The 20,458-nt window shown below is 38.9% G+C and overlaps 2 protein-coding genes across 4 annotated transcripts; one reads left to right on the forward strand and one right to left on the reverse strand.

Annotated features, from left to right (window-relative positions):
* Positions 1–221: 221 nt before the first annotated feature.
* On the forward strand, positions 222–13,887 carry LOC110829646 (uncharacterized). 3 transcript variants are annotated; one of them, XM_022063605.2, is made up of 6 exons: positions 222–1,169; positions 1,276–1,523; positions 4,426–4,640; positions 7,672–7,796; positions 8,290–8,384; positions 12,455–13,887. In XM_022063605.2, the coding sequence occupies exons 2-6, from the start codon at positions 1,289–1,291 to the stop codon at positions 12,514–12,516; spliced, it is 732 nt and encodes a 243-aa protein (XP_021919297.1). In that variant the 5' UTR covers positions 222–1,169; positions 1,276–1,288; the 3' UTR covers positions 12,517–13,887. The 3 variants fall into 3 exon arrangements, with proteins under 3 accessions (XP_021919297.1, XP_021919296.1, XP_021919298.1); XM_022063604.2 differs by having other exon boundaries at positions 222–1,523; XM_022063606.2 differs by lacking the exon at positions 8,290–8,384 and having other exon boundaries at positions 225–1,523.
* A 1,190-nt stretch (positions 13,888–15,077) lies between these two features.
* Positions 15,078–19,749, reverse strand: LOC110829647 (uncharacterized). The gene is made up of 3 exons (XM_022063607.2): positions 19,534–19,749; positions 18,350–18,603; positions 15,078–16,299 (listed from the first exon to the last, which is right to left on the reverse strand). The coding sequence occupies exons 1-3, from the start codon at positions 19,577–19,579 to the stop codon at positions 16,078–16,080; spliced, it is 522 nt and encodes a 173-aa protein (XP_021919299.1). The 5' UTR covers positions 19,580–19,749; the 3' UTR covers positions 15,078–16,077.
* Between the last annotated feature and the right edge of the window lie 709 nt (positions 19,750–20,458).

Below are 20,458 nucleotides of genomic sequence, written 5' to 3' on the forward strand. Positions count from 1 at the left end.
TGGTAGAATTTCATCGCGTTTCAAAGGTGGCTGCTTTCTCTATCGTCGCCTTGGTGACGTTTCGTATGATTCTCAAAGTAAAGTTACTTAAACAGGCAGGAACTGCAGGTAGCATGTTCAGAGCGTCACATGTTTACGAGTTCACAGTAGCATAGGCTGGCTGTGGTGTTAAGCCCCACCCCTAGCAGTGGGGACTCTTACAAAGATGACTCACTGAAGCTCAGCGTGTAGTATCGTAGAAGAGAATCCAACACGTTATGTGACAGGCGGTTGTGTGATGTGTTGTTTTCGTGAAGATTACACGTTATTTCTTGGTACCTTCACAGGGTTTGCTTGTGTTCAAGACAATGATTTAGACACGACTTTCGGATGTGTTGACAGTGTGCAGTGTTCTGGACTTTTCGCAGATTAATAAAACACAACGAATTTTTTCGCTATGTTTTAACACTTCTCGTTATCCAGTGCTTTCTAAAGCAGTTGCTTTTTTCTTAGTCGAAGTGTTTTTTTAAGCTGTTATTTTTCACTGCTTTGTACACGCTTATAAATCTGTCCCTTCACGAAGTAATTTAAACTTCAAATATGCTATTTCTTGTAAGATAACAATAACACTGTTTCGTTTGGTGACAGTCAACAATAGTGACATCAGATATATTTTAAGTACATTATTAAAGTGTGTGCGCATACGCTATGAGGATTACATTGTGTCCAGGGACTACAGAAATTTCTAACCTTATTTCATTCAGTAAAGTCCTTTGTTGATGACTTGTTATCAGCAACCGAGATGTTTTAATTAAGTTTTTGTTGCTTCGATCAACGTTAATTAGAACTTCGAATTAACATAAATTAATTATATACGAGCAGCACCTGTAACACATAAACAAGTTGAGAAAAACAAAGTAGCCAAGATTTCACACAGTTAAATGCCACAGATGTGTTACCATTTATGCAGTGAGTGTTAGTATTGTACATTATCTCTTTGGACAGACTGGCGCTTTCTACTATTAAAATCTATATTATTTTTCACCAACAAACGACAGAAAACATGAAAAACATGTTGGTTTGTTGTAACTAATGGCAGTTGATGGCTGAAACTCTTTAGTTACGTGATCTATCGTTCTACCTGACAGCAGAAAATGTGCGCGAGATAACCAACATTCGTCGTCCATTAGGTGAGCAGTCTCAGAAATAGGATTCCCCCTTCCCCCACCCTGAGTGAACTTTATCACGAAGGACTCCGTGGATGTCGCATATTTCAGTCTCCCTGTTTATGTTTAGGCATTCGGGCACAATGGCAAATGAAACTCATAGGGCCAGGTCAGATCAGAGTCGGTCTGGTCGCGCAGTGATATTTGTGCAGATCATCTCGTGGTGTGCAGTAGGTGCTCTCCTGATACTCCGAGGCGTTGCTACGCTAACCGGTGACGAACTGTTCTACGACACGGACAACAGGACTACGTCTGTGCAAATGACAACAAGGGAGCCAAGCGATACCAAGAAAAGCAGAGCATTTGATGAAAATGAAGGTAGATTTATACTGAGGGTCTTTCGTAGCTGGTAGACTGGGACAAATTATACGCCACTTCCTTGCATTTGTTCCACTTTGCCATTGCATTTAATAATTGGTGCTCCGTGCCAGTGATCTATAAACTTGGGGTTTCCGCTGTGCGTTTCAAGGACTCCACAGATGAATACCACAACGTAGATTTTATTAGAATTGTCATCCTATAAAGAATTTTCTATTAAAAGCATAAATTCAAAATTTATTAATGTACTGAAGTAATTATAATTTGTAACATGCCTGAGTATGTCTTTAGATTGTGGAAATCATAGATGCTTCCGTCTACCTTATAAACTTGGGAGGCTTCTAACTAAATAAATCGCAGAAGAAGAGGAGGAATGTCATATTTAAGGCTCCCAGGTCGAGCTGGTCTCAAACCAAACTAGTCCCAGGGGACCACAAAATCAGGCGGTTGTCCTCCTGAAGACGGAAGTAGAATCAACTTCCGCAACGCTTTAGTTTCAGTAACACGTACACAATGTGAAAGTAGTTGAATTTTTGTCTTTTCTGTCAAATTTTCATTGTCGGCCGAGGTAAAGGACAGCTTCACCTCCATGACCCCCCTGTTTTTCAACACGAGGTCGTGTTTAAACGCAGGGACAATATTACATATATCCTGTGACCCCTAATCCCCCTTCTTGTCCTTGTCGATCAACCTAACCGTCACTTTAGAAACAAAAAGCAAACCTTGGAAGCAGTCGGCAGTGCGAGAATGCTTTCAGCTGTAACTAGAAATTACGTCCATAAATGACGCAGCTGCCGAAACGTAATGAAGGCCGTTTATAACAAGAAGGGCATTAATTTGTCTACAGTGCTTCTTGTCTGTCGTGAAATATAAAGGAATACATCTACACTAATTATATAAATGAAAGGAATTCGGTGCTTAAAAATAATTTGGTACGCAAAAATTAATTTCCCGTTGACTTAGGCAACATCGCTCTGATGACGGAGGCAGTATGACCTCTGAAACGTTGGTAAACGTCGACCAGACTACACAGCGCAACAACCCAGAAGACAGAAATCTTCATAGCGTAGATAACTTAGAAAGAATCGACCTGATGACGGAAGCAGTATGACCTCAGAAACGTTGGTTAACATCTACCAGACTACACAGCGCAACAACTCAGAAGACAGAAATCTTCATACTTATCGCCCTGATGACGGAGGCAGTATGACCTCTGAAACGTCGGTAAACATCGACCAGACTACACAGCGCAACAACCCAGAAGACAGAAATCTTCAAATTTTTTAGTAGTTTGGCGACTATCAGTTTCCGAAGGAGGGCTTTGCTCCATGGAGTTGGTTCGATGGTTGGTTTTTAGTTGCTGTTTTGTGGTTTCTGCAGAATGAAGAACACAGTTTTAACTCTCTTTTTGTTAAATCCACTGCACATAGAAGCATTCTAATATTTTGAAAACATTAAAGGTAAAAAGTGTGACCTCGATGAAGTAACCTGCGTGTTTCATAATATTCATACGACTTGCTGTCCTTGTGAAACTTGATAAAATTTTGTTTTTCGTAAACAACGCCTCTTCCACTGTGGTTTTTGTGAGACTGCGATTACCTTTTAAAAATTATTTTATTCACTTGATCAATTAATTTTCGTCCATTCGGCTTTTTCTACTTAGGTCGTTCTGCATCTCCTGCCTTTTTGGTGTATTTCGTAGGGCTTCAATTACCATCTTCACCGCTCAGTGTTTTTGTATTCATTTATTTTTGTTGGCTGTGTTTAATTCTTTCTTAAATGCTTTTATTAACACTCTTCCTAAACTCTTGTATCAAACCCCGGGCATCTGTCCGTTGCCTTCCCGTCTTTCTGAGTATGTCCATACATTCAGTATCTGTTATACAGAATCCACAATTAGTCCGGGAAGACTGAAGGAACAGGAATGAGAGATTTTCTTTCAACTGGGTTAATGATGAATGTGAAGAAGTTTGGAACAAAGGACGTTATGTTTCCTTCCTTAACGAATGTGACCCTGGTTTTAATGTATGTTTTAATATTTATCCAGAGTGATAATGCAGCTCTTATTTTTATTAATTAATTAAGGTTTTATATGAACAGTTCCTCATGCATATTTTTCCTGAAGTTCATTAATGAGATATCAAACTGAAGGCAAACGTGTAGCAAATATAACCCGCCTACTTCCAATTATCTAAGCAGCTACTTGAGGTGAACAACTGTTAAATTGGATACAGTAAAGTGTGCTAACTGGTAGCAGACAAGTTGGCAAGAGGCTTGACCTATACGCGTCTGTCCCTGTGCTGAGTTACATGCCTGGAAGGTACATTATAATCCTGGCCGCTTGATCAGAGGTGGGAGACGAACGGCTTACGACAAGATCTTTATTAAAAGTAATGCAAATTGAAAGGTAAGTGTCTGCGGTTACTGAGGAACATTATAACGAAGTTACTTCTTAACAATAACACGCGTCAGATGTCGTCCATAAAGATTGATAACTGGTTCACTTTATTTATAACACTTTACATTACGCGTTGTAACGTGGTCGGTGACATGGTATTAATTTCTTCAGAAATTCTCAGTTTTAAGTTTTCTGGTTGTGTTTGAAACGTTGTTTTTCAAGTATCTCCATAGACAGAAATTTTATGCCGACAGATCGGCCGAACGGACCGGCGAAGAAATGTCGCCATAGTGGGAAATTATTCGGTGTTGAAACAGCCCTCAAAGCGTTCATCGACTGCCGAGCAGTAAATTTCTGAAGAAATTAATGTAATGTCACCGACCGTATTATCTAAACCTAATAGGCTAATATAAAGGTCAGTGTTGGGTCATATTTGTCTGTAATTATTAGGATCTTGATGAGGTCATTGTGTTCAAATTGGCGTTTCCTGTCTTATTTTTGAAGGAACAACGGAAGGAGAAAGAATTATTGAACAAAATTCAACATCCACAGAGGCAAATAGAGAGATATCCAGTCCGCAGAAGGGAAATAAAATCAATCCAACTTCGGCCATTTTGATAACAGTGGGAACAACAATGTTGGTGATCGGACCTACTCTGTTACTTGCACGATTCATTGACACTAGAAGGCACGGACGGGAATCAGTGAAATTTTCAAAGGTGAGTCTGTAATTCAACATATTATTTAGAACGTTTCAGATTAAATGTTTCTTTACACATAAGGATATATTTATACTTAGCTCCCACCTCAAAAATTGGTTTTTCTCGCTCCATATTTATGCATAACTGGTCTCTGGGCCGAAATTTGGACCGGAGACCTTCCGAATAAGAAGCAGCATTGCCGATTCTTCGTCTCATATTTTCTGCATCTTTTATACAACAGACGTACCACACGCAGTGGACAGTGCCCGAAGTAGTAATCGTTTGATTGATCAGTCATTGTCACAAACCTCTACGGAGTCGTCAATTTGAAAAGGAACCCAGCTCTTGGTAGAGCCTCAGCCTCGCCCGACGTCGTTCTACTTCAGTATTCTTGTTGCACCCTCTCTCCATTCCTTCACGTTGACCTCCAATATCGCAGGTCATTGGTAGTGGACGCTGTGTGAATTCACTTTGACGGCGTGACAGTATTTTGGGTACGTGCAAGGCAGAAACTGTCCAGAGCTTATAACACGTAAAATGGTTGTTTCGGGCTTTGTCCATCGTCTAAATCAGTGGTATTCAAAATTTTTTGTTCGCGTACCCCCAGATATAATTTCTCTTCAACTTTGTACCCACAAAGTTGTTAGTGTATAATTAAAGTTATACATAGCATATAATTTACTTCTAAAATAAATTAAATAAATTACATCCAAAATAATGTATTAAATCTGGCCCTGATTATTCAGTGCTTATAAAATAATACTTTTTTTAAATTTCACGTACCCCCTAAGATGTCTTCGCGTACCCCCGGGGGTAGGCGTACCCCAGGTTGAAAACCACTGGTCTAAATTATAAAATAATAAAACTAAATCGTTTCGGATGGAATAAGAAATGAAATGAAGGAAAGAAGAAAGAAATAATGTGACGGCTGTTGGCATGTATACAAGAAGGTCACGAGTTCGAAGGCCTTCGATAGTACGAACGACTTGCGTGTTCAGATAAGTGTGTGCAATGGCTGTTGTGCGGGACTCCATAACACAAATTCGAAGGCTCTGAACATTTACCTTGTACAACTCAATAAGTTTTTAAAACATTTTATTTGGCGTTTGACACCGTTTTTTTTAGCTGTCTTTTGGTATCCGGTTTATTTATGTTCATTAATATTCATATGTGTGCCTTCACTGTGTATGTTATTAAGAAACATTCCAGTTTTTATTTAATGATTTTCGTAAAGCTCACAGCGATGGTTGCTGACGTTAACAAAGCATGTTTTCTGATGTTATATATATATTTTTAATTGTCCAGAGTTGGAAAATATTACGTTAAAAGGAACGATGGGCCGCGGGTTGGAACCGCTGTGCTAGATTCCATGTTCACATAGCCTAGCATTCGGGAGCTGTAATCTACAGTTACAAATGCACGCGAGGGAGGGAGGGGAAGACCACATTTGGAGAGATAACCAACCAGTCGTTCCCTGTATATTATCAGATGTGAAATTATTACGTTTATACTGCAGAAGTAGCAAGTGCGGGTTTTGACTTGTGATTGCATTGCTGGTTTTATAGTTCATTTGTTCAACAAAAAAACACAGTGTCGTTTAAAATAGCTGAATAAAAACGTCGTCGATTGTGTTGAAATGAAAATGAGAAAATGTACACTCTACTTCCCGCCTGTCATTTCCATCTTTCCGTACCGAATTTTATTGACGTGGCTGAAGCTCGCAGCTATTTTGCGGGCACTATGTGTTCCTTCAATAAAGGCCGTGGTAGCTACAGACCGGGGCAAGGAGTTCAATTAGACGACGCTAATACAAGCGTGACTCACGTTGAGGCCATGCACACGGACAGATGATTCACAGCAAGATTTTAAATTGAAACCAAGTTTCAAAATACCGACAAATATCGTAAGCAACATTTCATGCACCACATTCGTTTTTTATTTGCTCAGTACAAATAAGAATTTCTAGGATGAAGGGTGAAGTAAGTTCAAAGGACTCAAAAAAATGCCTTACAACTCCTGATATCAGGCATGTCAACTCTTAAGACACAAGTACAATATATTGTTTTGAGATGCGTTCAAAAAAATATAAAAAATGCCTGTAATACTTATTCGTAATGATATGCTTCTCTGCAAGCAACAACGGCCAAACCAAGGGGTGATTTGGATGAATCTCGGTGTGATAAGCCCTTATTAAATTACATTTGTTTGGCGCAATTTAAGGGACACTTCAAGGCTTGTATGCACCTAATGGGATTAAAGAGAGAGATGTGGATGGGGAATATGGAGTGTGAAAAATGAATACAGAATTTTAAAACGAAAGACCGAGTCGTGGATGGGAGAGATAATATTAAAAGCGTCTTAAAGAAGATGGTTGGTCTGATTTGGACTCAGATTGCAAACCAAGGGCACATTTTTGTGAACAAGGTAATGAACTTCTTAAGTTCTTAAATGGCGGGAAGTGTCTTGAGTAGCTGAGTCACTGTTAGCTTCTCAAAAAGGAATCTGCTTCGTGGAATTACTTCGTTTGTTACAATCTTTATGCCTAGGTTTGCTTTATTACGATTTAAAAATACGTTTTTAGTGGTTTTAATCTATTTGAAAACAACAAAATACCTGTGCCCTAAATTATAACAACAGATTATGATATATGCTGGTCGGTGATGATAACAATAATTTGCGTTGTGTTAAGTCTTTTTTTCCTTTCAGACTTAAATAATTTTAACGAGAGATATTCAAAGCAAGTCAGTCTTTTTCCCTTTGCCAAGCGACTTTTGCTGAAGTTATAATTCTTGCAATTCAGAACTGTACGATAACCAGTAACATGAACAAAGAAATTTACATGTGGAGTTGACGTCATAATTCTGTGATAATATTAGCCGATTCTACTATCGGGGATGACGAATTATTTAACTGTTGATAAATATGCTGATTTTTATAGAAAACATACAAAATAGTTGTTTCGAGATACGTTTTCCTTGAAGGTCTACCATACATGTTTCAGAGCTTCTCGGCAGTTTTTATAGTTGTTCCTTCTTCTTGCTTTTTGCAGGTGGATCCGCCTCCTAGTTACGAAGAGGTCGCTGATAAGGCACCGCGATATTCATCCTTGTTCCAGGTTACCGATTCCGGCGAGCTTGTGCCATTGTCTGTCCTCCCACACAACAGCAGCACAAGGTAGGAAAGTGTGCTGCTAATATTCATAAACAAAGGAAAATCGTAAGAAAATTATCCTGAAGGTCACTTACGTAAATTCACTGCATTTGTTAATAACGCACTTTCGTTAGCGCCTGCGTTTGGGAAACCTCAACTTTATGTTGCCTTTGTCTTGTAAACCAAATTCTCAAGCCCTTTTTCATTTCGAAGGTAAGAATCACTGCTTCTTTCCTCAAAATATATACAATTCATTTTTCTAATACAGCGAGTTACCCTTGTGCGTAAAAATCATTCAAAGGCGGTTTTCTGTTATATCTGCTTCAAGAAATACGCAAATTTCCTATTCATCTTCTTTCATTTCGTAACATACAATTCTAAAACACGCTTTAATTTACTATATTAACATGTTTTTATTCCCTTCCACGAGTCTCTAAGAACCTTGTAAGTTAGACTCCAACAATTCCACATTGCACGGAAAATATTCGCAAACATTCGCCATTAATCTATATTTTAGAATCTTGAAGTCGCAGACGAAGACTGAAGAGACAAGTGAATACTCCAATTCACATGCAAGGAAACAAGGGAAAGTCTGTGACGCATCTGAAGAAGGTAATTACCACCAAATGCTACAGACGTGAACAAATTACGTTCCTAAGTCACAGGAGGCGAAGATAACAACAAAGCCTGTTGGTGACGGAACGAGTTAACTTTTTTGTATCAAACTAAGTAATGGGGTTTATCGAAGCGCCCATCACTGATACACTAATCAAATATGACTTCGGCCATGTAAGTTAGAATTTAATTTTTAATTGTTCTGTTTGATGTAATTTGTAATTACAAATCGTTCTTAAAATGCAGCATAATTTATTAAGTCCATATAATCACTAGCTCACTTACCGACGTATTTTCATGCATAACGTATAAAGATTAAAGTTATCATTAAAAGTGTATGTGGGAGTGTAGAAAGAACCCCACTCATTCTTAACCTCCGTACTAAATTGATGCGTGCCCAACATTAAGCTCCGTCCGCTTTACCCTGGAGGGGGAACACCACTCAACTTTGCTGTGCCCCGTGGTCAAGCCAGCCCCAGGTGCCACAACGCATATGTAGCGTTAGATGGTTGGGTTAGTTAATTATTGTACTCCAATCTGGGTTAAAACTTCCCATACTGTTTAATGTTGTCTTACAAATGCACCAGCCCTCATTAGCATAAAGTGTGTGCTATGTTTTGTCTCCCTATAAAGTTAATGCCGAAGTATGAAGAGACGCGCAAATCTGGTTCATTTCAGGCACTGCTCACTCAGGATATCGGAATGTCTTTGTTGAATTTTGCTTCGAGCCACTTAGCATTCGTCTCGTAATCTGATGATTAACTGACAAGACATCGGAATCGAGACATGTACGGAGTGACTTCCGGTAACTCATTATGGCCACTGACTCATTGTTCTGTGCAGAAAGACTACTTCCTTCATCAGCTCATGGAGTCTTCACAGAAACTTCCTTCCCCATTTCACCCTTTTCTGTACTTGTTTAAAACATATTTTTGTGGTTTAGTTCTTAATGTTATCCTTCCATCTGCTCCCCAGTCTCCAAAATGGTATTTTACGCCATATTTTCCAGTCATAATTTTGAATTTACATACTTTACTCTCATTCGTGTTTCACATTCAGACAATCCTGTTCATCTTGATTACATCTTCTCAAAAGTATCGGTCACATGTATAGCCAAATTGTGATTTTTTTATTGCGTAGTTGTTCCTGTTGCCCTGTTATTTCATCCATCTTATGCGTTAAAATATTCTCCTGATACTTCCTCCTAAAATCTTATTCAATTTATGGTCTCCTTACAGAGACAGATTACGCATGGTACCCACAGTGTAATGTGTTGTACTACTAGAGTCGGGAAACTGTTCTGAAGAAGTATGTATTTATTATTCCAGTCTATACACAAACTTAATTTAACAACAACATTTTTAAATTAAGTTTGTGTATAGACTGGAATAATAAATACATACTTAGTTCAACACAAACATGACGCATCTAAGCTACAAATTGTTCTGAAGAAATTTGTAGCATATTTTTCCTGAAGACGTTTGTCTTCTGGAATGTTGCATCGTACGTCAAGTAAAAGGGAGGAGACACGTCACTCAGGTTCTAAAAACATCATCGTTTCGGCTGTCAGATCGATTTATTTATAGCTACAAGTGTTTTTCTCTTATCTCACAGAGAGATTCAGTATTTCTTAAGAGAAGCGTAGTTTTTATGTGCATTTTCGTTATCTTGATGAGCTCTTTATAAACGCCACAGCCGTCATTGTTTAACGTGCAACATTTTTAATGTTTTGAAATAACGATTTCGATTTAAAGAATAATATTTAACTTGAGTGCGTTGGAATAAAAAGGGCACATATAATTTAAACCGTAGTTTTGGAAATGTGGGAGAAACTGTTTATAATATTTAAATGAGTTACGAAATCGAATAACACTGTTTCTGAAGCAGCAATTAGCAAGCGTGACACATTAACATTCCGTCAGCATGTTTCTATCTGTTAATAGCCTGAGTGACAAATATTTTTATCTTTGACGTGTGTCCTATTCCTACACAATCTTTGGAACTTAGATAAACATTTTGTAAACTGGTACAAATGGTTGGCCTTTCCCACAATAGAATTCAATGGAAAATGTTATTTAAAAAGGGTTTTGATATTCAGCTTCCAGTGCCAAAGACTCAGTGTTAGTCTGGCATTGAAATAACTGCTTGTTTAAACACGGGCAATGGCAGATCCTACATCGCGCTCAAGAGGAATGTTTGCTTTCGCTGAGATGATACAGTATAGCAAACAGCATTAAGGACTAATTACACTGAGGAAAACAGGGCTGTCCACTATAATTTAAATGGAATTTACAGACTAATGAGTAAACCGCGTTTATAGGATCGCATGAAAATTATTGGCGTGCGATTAACTCGGAGATCTATCGGCTGAAGAGCCTGTAGACCACTGGTAATACCGCAGAGAGCATCTTCCTTTGTTCCTTTTGGCTTCGCAGTTAACTGCGCAGCCAAAACTCGTCGTTCAAGATAAAATATTTCGATCGTAACTGTTCTACCTAGCTGTAGACCCACGTGCGACACAACGCTGATATCTCAAGAGCAATAATCTGTGTCAAAGGGCTTAAAACAGAAAAAAAACACAGTCAAATCCCGATACAGCGCCACTACACACCGCAACCCTTACAACGAAAATCTTTGAACATAAATTCCCTATGTAATTTTATAGGGAATCCCCCGGCAAAGGGACACCCCCGCTAACTGCCACCGACATACATTTTATACCGAAAGCCTTAAGGGAAGAGACCATGTGGAAGACATAATTGTAGAAAGTAAGATAATATTAAAAAGGGCTATACATGAATAATGTGTGGGGACTGCAGACTGGATTCATCTGGATGAGAATAGGATCTAGTGATGCACCAGTGTGAACACAGTAATGGACCATCGATATCTATAAATGTGGTGAGCGACTGTTATCTTATCAAGAAACACTCTGATCCATGCAGTCATTCCAGTCGTTCCTGAAACGTGCATTTAGAATGCAGGTGCCTTGTGATTTTTATTTGTATTCTGTTTGAAGGATTTAAGAGAATTTCTACAAATAGGGTCTATTTTGTTCTTAACTTATGTGGAAAACGGCCACTCATATCCACGTAGTCCCAAGTTCTGTAACGACTAAAGCTAAATTAATGAAGATAATCACTTACAGGAATTACAACTCGCTCATGACACTAATAGGAAAATATTTGTACTGTACTTTATTCGACTGGACCTGTCTGGAATTGCAATTTCTGTTCGTGATTCAGACAATGGGGATTGCGAAAGATTGTTCCAATCCACTGCTGGCAGGTGCACCAACATCTGCGTCTCCAGTGGCTGTTTTTCATACAAGGTGGAACATAAACTTTTCATTACCTGGGAGGGGCGGATGTGCAAATCGCCTGCTGCTTCCCGAATGCTAATGGCGATGTTAAGGCTTTATAAATAACGCCCCGATGTATTCTGTCGTAATTCAATACTCACTATGGAATATTAATCTGCCTTGTTTGGTTTCGTTCCATCATCCTATTATATTTAACATGCCGTGTGGTTGTTAGAATAACGCCATTTTGTTTCGGCGTATGCAGTGTTGTGTCCTTACTTTGTTCGTGTTGAAGATGGCGTCGTGTGTACACGTCAACACATGCCAGCGCTTCACAAAAAGATACTGCCAACATCGTTAGGGCTAAGGGTGGGAACACTGACATCTACTGACGAGTCCACGCGCGCCAAAGCCCAGAAGATTCTCATCACCGCCGTGGGAACCTAAAATCTCACATTTATTTCTTTTGTTACGTTGACTTCTTCGTTACTAAGCATACTTCCAAATGTTCTCTCCTTTACGTTATATTTTGTTTATGTTAATACAGTTGGTATCATGTTGAGGCGTTTGGGTCTGATCTTTGAGAGTGGTGTGAAGGGGGAAAACGTCCACATTTTGAAACACGATCTCTTCATGTTCTTGTACATTGCTGTTAGGCCTCATTGTGAAGTTGGCCACTCAGTTCCGTTTACATTAACGCGAGACTGAGATTGTGCATGGCATTATCAGTATTGCAGTTGTTAATTCCGTGTGTTCTCTGTTACAGCGTTCCCGTTTGATTGTCGTCCAAACCCGAGACACCGGAAATGCGAGAGTGCCAACAGATAGTTGGCACACGAGTGCGGAACATTGTGAATTGTGGGGCCTACAAAGAATGTGTGAAAGGCTCCCAGGTTACTTGAAAACTGGTACATAACCACACACTCTAGTCTGTATTAAGTTACAGGGATTAAAAGTATTACTTGATACAATTTTGTTTCGCAGAAATGCTTCATTTCTGCGTAATGTCCAACAAAAGATGTCTGAAACAGTAATAAAATTTGTTTACGCCTGGAAAAACGAAGCATTCATATGAGATTAGAGATTTTCATATCGGTAAAAATATGGATTGTAGTCTTTTGGGTTCAGAGGCCATGAAGACTTACAGGTTGTTACTAATGTTTCGGAAGAATATATTGCCTCCATCATCGCGGACCTTATTTGTTTCTCAGAAAGGATGATAACTAATCACCAACTCTGCACGGCCTCACAATTCAGATCACGATCCAAAATGAGATAGCTGATTTTTGCCTGTAAGTTTTTCATAAATATTTGCTAAATTTTGCAAAGACTTCAAAAAAAAAGCGCCTGAAACCCGAAAGCCGATCTTATATTGCGCGTATGACGATGCAGTGCACAGAATTATTTTACTGATTGAATGGGTAACGTGAGGAAAACCTGGTGATTTAATAATTTCACTCCATTACCTTATATTTCAGTATCTTAAAAAGTTAATGCAAATATTGGCTTAGATATAATTTATAGAAGTTCATGGGGACAAGTTAAGAACGTGAAAAGTAATAGGTTAAGACATTTCAGGTACTAAATTTTATTTGCGTCAGTTGTTCAAAATAAATTTGCGCGCCTTTTCGTTTTAAGAATATGTAAAGTTATTTACCCACTGGCATACTGTAAGGACTGTCCGATGTCCGTTCTTTCAACGCGCGTCAAGTACCTTCATAGATGTGTAGCGCCATCTTGCTTCTTGGATGCATATTGCAAACCTGTAGAATGTAACTTGTACCACAAGTCTGAGTTGTATCTTTTGAAGTTCTTAAATTGGTGTCACACAGAGTGGTCTAAATCCACGTTTCTCAACCGAGGTCCGACACTTGAATAGATTTCGCTCTATTATTTTTTTATGCCGTGTTGCTATAAGTTGTAAGCTTTTTCATCAAATTGTTTTATTTCCACTTTGTAGTATAACCATGACGTAAAACTATAAATTCTGTGTTTATTTTAGTCAGTCAGTATTCCCTTTAATTAAAAGTGTATGAGTTAATTTTGGTGAAGGGATCCGCGGTATCAGACAGGTTGAGGAACACTGATCCAATAATATGTCATTGAGTTAAATCTATAAAAATAAATGTCAAATTTGTAATATAATATTCGTGATATTGTCAGTCATTCTGTGATGCTTAAGTAAATTTTCACTTTGTACTTATTACTAATTTGTACCACGCCTGGATCCTTACTAAAAATTCACAGCTGTTCTCTTCCTGTCCATCATTCCCAAGAAATCATCGATCAGAGTGACCCACAGTGGTAAAGAAGAGAGTTTTATTTGTATTCCAGTGTATTTTTTACTAATTATTTTAATATCAGGCCCATGTTCATTCATAAATGGATCGCAGTAGAACTACTCGTCTTATGCTGAATTGTCGTGATAGAATTCAGAGATATAATTTTAGCAACATACGAGTCGTTTATTGGAAACGTAAAGAAGTGGATAAATTACATTTCAACTAATGTTTTATAAATAAACTCGAACCAAAGCCATCATGGAATGGCAATTCTTATAAAGAATAATGGTTTTATAATTTGGAAATTATATAGCAATTATTTTCGTCTTTACCTCATATTAATACCAAGATAGGAATTTTGTCGAAATCCTTAAAACACGCAGATGGATCTTTCTGCCGATTCTGGAACCGCATGTCCAAGCGCGCGTTGTTCTCAGAAGTGTCGATGCGGTTCACGTTATTTTCAGCACGTAGCTCCTATGTTGGAAATTCTAATTGCTGTTAATTTAATTACTACCTGGTTTCTGCATTCTAATCACTGGAATAACTGACTAGCCCTCGACACTGAGTTGCAGACGTGGCTGCAAGTATAAAGCCCGCTTCATGACAGCAAATAAGTTCTTGGCTTTGTTTGTACAGTGTTTACACATCTGTTTTCCCAAAAAAACTGAAGATTAGAGCGTATTAAACCTTTATTTAGAGGTGGTTTCTATGGGTGTAATACTTGATCCCTTGCTTTCAAGCAGGGATGCACAACCAAGGGCCTTCGGTCTACATGCGACACGCTGTTGTCTCCACATTAATTTTCGTGTTAGGCCAGTGGTTACTTTCATGTACATAAAGAGGTTACCTCGAATTTTAAATAAAATGTACTGTATTACATTTAAATTTTTAGTTCCATATACTTAGAAAGTATAAGAGGGAAGCGTTAATAATACATTTTAGATTGCACTGAAGATGGACGTAGAAACAACTTCCGAAACGTTGATTAATGAGTTAAAAACAATTTTAAAAATTATTAAATAGTTTCATTCAACCTTCCCCGGGATGAAAATATTCTTAGTTTACCCGACGAACGTATCTCTCCACAGGAAAGAAGAATTAGGCTTACGTTCTGTGTACTTTTATTGCATTTATTTTGAGATTTATGAAAGTTCTCAGTTAAGTGAGATTTCAGGTTCTCACGGCTAATGTGAGTTGTTGCACCGTGTAGACATAACAACCCAGAAGACAGCCATCTTAAAAACTCCCCATGTTCTTTACAAGTTTTCGGCTGGTCACTTAGTTAACTAACGCTGCGAGGACTTTGCAATTTGTGGTTGTGTCCAAGGAGTCCACCCAATGAGTTTTTGTGTTTGTGAGAGGCGAGCTCTGTATGAAGAAGTGGGATGAGTTGATCGAATGTTTCCTTTCGGAATAATCGTGACATTCCACTCGAGACAGGCGGAGATTCGGGTCATTTCGAGGGTTCCCTGCGTTGAAGTAGTTTATAAAAGAAGTCTGAACGGTTTTGAAACTAGAAATGGGACTCTTTCTAATACGCACAGTATGTGCTTGTTCAGATTAATGTATTTTACATGACAGTATAAATTTTTCCAACGCATGCGTACAATGCAGTTAGCTTATTGTCAAGTTTTAAGCATATTTCGTGACCCTTGATAGGGGTTATTGTGTCTACACAGTACCAAAATCTTCACGACATCCAGGAAGTCAATATAAACATGGACAAAACGAGTAAAACGAGTTAAAGGCTAGTTATTATAGTAAAGGACTTGCGAAATCCTTAATGTCATGTGAATTAAGTGTAAATAATTTCGAATCAGAGTTCTTATTCAGTATAGGCGAAGCCCATGAATTAATTGGTATTGTGGAAAAAAAACAGTTCTTTGATGTGTTGACTGTTTTGGAGCATGTGTGTTCACTGCAAACTGAGAATTACTGTTTCTGCGACGGAACTTTTACATCAGATTTTAATATGAGTTTGTATCCTTTCATTCCGTGCAGATTGTAAACGCGCGTATAGTTCCTACACAAACGTATGAAATACGTTTTCATTTGTAATAGCTGAGAGAACTTCACTACTCTAATATATTCGACTGTTGTACCATTATCTTCCATTACGTGAAACGATGGTATAAAATGGTGAATCTGTGCTCCGTGAAGATGGCGGACCAGTGCTCCGTGAAGACGGAGTATCAGTGCTCCGTGAAGATGGCACCCCAGTGCTACGGGCGGTTTTCCATGGTGCCCAGTGGATCCAGGACGAACGGGGGGTAAGTGAGGGCACACTGGGCTCTGGCAGTGGCGCGGGCTCTGTTTCAATAGCCAGCTGCAAAATAAAGAGAGGCAAATTCGATTTTATTGGCTTAAGGCAAAGGTTCTCAACCCACGGTCAGCCAATGACACTTGTACTGCGCGCTAGCTTTTTTGTGATATTGTATCACAAACAATAATGCAAATAGTTACGACCAAAATTAAACATTTAATTGTTAGTAAACAATCAATAAAAATAAATTATCACAACTGTCAAAACAGATTATTGAGTGATGTGTGAACCTGTAAGCTCAAAAGACATAGCAGGTCGAACATGATTACAGGCCTGTATCTTTAATTTGCGTGAACATTAGCATCTGGGCTCGAACTAAAACCTCTTTGGACACGTTTTGTAAAACCTTCATTATAAGCATTTACTTATAGATACAATGCCACTTACATTGTCCCTCTAAATTTTACAGATACCAACAATTCTGATGTCGAAAATTTTTGTCTTCTGGGTTGTTGCGCTGTGTAGTCTGGTCGATGTTAACCAGATTACACAGCGCAACAACTCAGAAGACGGAAATCTTCATACTCACCGCTGTGAGAACCTCAAGTCTTACAATTCTGATGTCATTTGGCTAATTTGATATATACTGCCTAAGAATAGCGTATTTTTTAAACACAATCTACTACAGACGAAAAATGAGTTACAAAGAGCAAAGTCTGGTTATAGAAGAGCAGTTGTAGGCCTAAGAAGAGGAGTGGGTTCTGACGAACATCACTGAACCGAAGTTGGCGACACTTGCTATACAGATAGTGAGATAACACAATCGTCTAGGGAAGACAATGCACACGTGGTAGTTCTACAGAACTAAATACTTTTCAGCCAGCTTTTGACAAAATAATATTAACAACCGGGTGCTGCACCCGTAGCCTACGTATCTCGAAGAGAAAAATTCAAACTGATTTGAGTGTATGCCATAAATTGTTAAGAATTTCCCACTTTTAACTTCTATAAGGTTTAATTAACCACGATTTGCTGGTGCCGGTGTTAGACACCCCTGCTTTTCATGCTGTCCCAAGTTCATGCCTTTACTGACCTTTAAAGTCGTGTTAAGAGACAGAATGACCTAATTAAAACTAAAATTACGACGATGATGAAAGCGACTCTGTTTCCTTCAAAGGAAATGAAGTCATGTAAGTCGGCATTTTGTCATGTAAAGGCGCATGTATCATGGAATTATGGTAATAAAATTTACGTTGATATTTCAACTGCATTAAATATCTGGACTGGGTACTAGGAGAACTTGTGTTGGACAGGCGTTTGCCTAACGATCCTGTTACTATCTTTTATCTATAAAAAATATGGCGGATATCACGGTTGTCATTTTAAGAGGATAACGAAAGGCAGTAGTAATATTGTGTCAAGTCTCACACAGCTATTACATTGAAAGAATGCCGTAATACAACAACGATCTATGAAGATGGCTGTCTTCTGAGTTTTAGCTCCGTAGCGATGAGTGATTGCCCTGAGAATGGAGGCAGCAGGAATCTCTGAAACGTTGGCAAATTTTTACCAGACTCACGATTCTATAACCCAGACGACAACCATCTTCATACTTATCGCTGTCAGATCCTCAAATCCCACTTAAGAACGATCTGTGATTAGACTTTCCGATTTTCGATGTTAAAGACTATGAAGGCTATAGAAATTTATTAAATTAAGACAATTTATTATGTCGATACGAAACGATATCAGCCAGAGAAAATTTTAAGCATAGATGGAAAGATTCAAAGAAAGGCGTTCGAATGTTTTTGATGATCCATTCTAACTTTCCTCTTATATGTGTATTACTGAAAATTCGATTCAATTACTTCTTCCCCTTAAAGGCCGGAAATTACGATCAAATTCAGCATCAGTTTAGAAACTTCGAAAGTAACTGATCGCTTGACCGGAGCTTGCCAACTTGCCGAGGGTGAGATTCGAAACATGTGTAGTTCTCGCGTCGGTCTAAATCTATGGGCAAGAGGGTTTTAAGTTAGTTGAACCATATACCAAATTTAATAGAAATTCTTTTAATAGTTTCCGAGCTAAGACATGCGGACAGACGTTAAGTCACCTGTTTCCCACTGATGGTCCGATGTATCCATGCTCTGGCGCCCTCGTCTCTACGCCTGAGTGCTCGCCGGTGCAGCCACTCCAAGAATAAACATGCTGATACGCCGACAGCGACAAGACAAACTACAAGAATGATGAGCACCAGTGTAGAGTTATCGACGGCAACAAACAGCACCACAGCCAGCACCACCACTACCAGCAGAAGCAGCAGGGCCGACATCAGCAGGCCCCAGGAGAAGACGCCATAACGCCGCTCTGCACATAGGACGTTGAACGTTGTAATCTTTGGCCACCGACGCGACATACACAAAAGACTGCAATGCTATGCGATAATTGCTTGGTGTGATGAAGGCAGCAAGCACCTCTGAAACGTCTGTTAGTACCTACTAGATTATTTATTTTTTTATTTAGTGTTCTGTCTGACGACAGGTCCAGGATCCTTCCATCCTTTTCTCGGACTGGGACCTGTTCATATACGTTCTTGGCAGATGATCCAGAAGTGGTTTGCCATTGCCTTCTTCTGTGTGTGAATGGAGTAATTGTTGGGATGCCACGGAGAAACCGGGGAAGCCCCCGGAGGAAAACTCCGTGCTGCCTAGACCACGGCCTTGCCCAACACAAGTTATAAATTCGGGCACCGCCGGGAATCGAACCCGAGACCAGGATTACAAGGCCAGCGTTCTAACCGCTAGACCACCGTGGCGGTATCTACTAGATTATACTGCACAATATCACAGAAGATGGCCATCTTCATACTCATCGCCGTGAGAACCTGTAGTCTACCTACAAATCTAGTTACGTTTTAGTGGTAACACAAACCAAAATTAAATTTACCTGACATCTATAACAGATCTGAGGATCTCACGACATAGACTTCGATATTGGTCTTCACCCTGAAGATGAAATCAGTATGTTCCTCCGAAACGGTTTTATCTATTTACAAATTCACGTGGAGTTGCAACCCTGAAGACCAACATCGGCGTTTCCTGGTATGTTCTGGTGTCGATTCCCAGTATCAAATTTAATCTGAATACACAACTTTGTGCAAAGAACGCAACACTCCGGAGGCAATTGGCGAACTCGACTATTTCTAACTGCTCTTAAAACATTTTGGACGCAAACAAGTTAACACTGGCACTGAAATTAAAAACTGCAACACGTAACAAGGTCTGCTCTCATACTTACTGTCTAAGGCAACGCCCTGAGGTATCACGATGTCTGTTTTAGCCATGGCACTACAGTTGTCTACAACGGAGTTTTATTTATTCGGTTGTAACATTCTCGCTGCAAAATACATCTTGGGCGTTGATTTCATTACTCTACTTTTAGCGTGCCTGCCGGTCCCGTTCTGAAGTAAACACTGATAAACCAGTACACATCATCAGTCGTTCAGCGTTTCACTGATATCGGCACAAACGCTTGAAATAACACACACTCGATTTACTGTACAGAGATCGATCTAGAGTGCAGGTGTTGATACGGACAAACAAATAATAGGATTTCTTCATCTGCTTCATTTGCAGAAAACATGTGGAGTTTGTTTTAAACTGAGTAGTAAGCATGGCTACACAAAAGGCAATCTCAATATTTAAAAGTATATTAAAATGCCTATTTAGTCAGAGTATGTTAAGAATTTTGAGCTTATTTTACGTAGAGTTTGTACAATTTACAATTAATTTAAATTATTTCTGAAGATCACGTCTGAGTTGTTTGCGTCGTGTAGTGTCGTAGTAATTGACCGATATTTCAGACATATTCTGCCTCCCATCATGGCGATTGTCTGATAATAGGGGCAGTAAGCACTTCTGAAACGTCTATTTTTGCTAGACTATACGGTGCAGTTACCAAAAGACAGTATCTTCATACTCGCTGCCTTTTGAAATTATTTCTTAATAAAACAGTTAAGCAAGTATCGTCTAGTTAGTCGTTATTAATATAACATCCTTGTAGCTCTTCATTGTTTCATTCTCAACTTTATTTATTGTTTACATATAAGTGGTGTCCAAACCAAGAAAGATTTGTGTTTACTATGAATTCAATGTACTCTAAATCAGTAAAATATTAACTCAGTTAACTGAACATTTTCCGTAAAAAATATTCTGAAAGCTGA

This window comes from Zootermopsis nevadensis, unplaced genomic scaffold, assembly GCF_977971745.1.
Source record: "Zootermopsis nevadensis isolate Lab colony 2312 unplaced genomic scaffold, Znev_1.0 Znev_ptg000020l, whole genome shotgun sequence".
Taxonomy (NCBI): Eukaryota; Metazoa; Arthropoda; class Insecta; order Blattodea; family Termopsidae; genus Zootermopsis; species Zootermopsis nevadensis.

Coding starts and splice junctions, on each gene's coding strand:
- LOC110829646 (XM_022063604.2), top strand. CDS start 1,241: ATGTCGCATATTTCAGTCTCCCTGTTTATGTTTAGGCATTCGGGCACA. Junction 1,524..4,425: donor AGCATTTGATGAAAATGAAG/GTAGATTTATAC, acceptor TTATTTTTGAAG/GAACAACGGAAGGAGAAAGA. Junction 7,797..8,289: donor CCACACAACAGCAGCACAAG/GTAGGAAAGTGT, acceptor TCTATATTTTAG/AATCTTGAAGTCGCAGACGA.
- LOC110829647 (XM_022063607.2), bottom strand. CDS start 19,579: ATGGCTAAAACAGACATCGTGATACCTCAGGGCGTTGCCTTAGACA. Junction 18,604..19,533: donor TCAGGGCGTTGCCTTAGACA/GTAAGTATGAGA, acceptor TCCTATGTGCAG/AGCGGCGTTATGGCGTCTTC. Junction 16,300..18,349: donor GGACCATCAGTGGGAAACAG/GTGACTTAACGT, acceptor TTTATTTTGCAG/CTGGCTATTGAAACAGAGCC.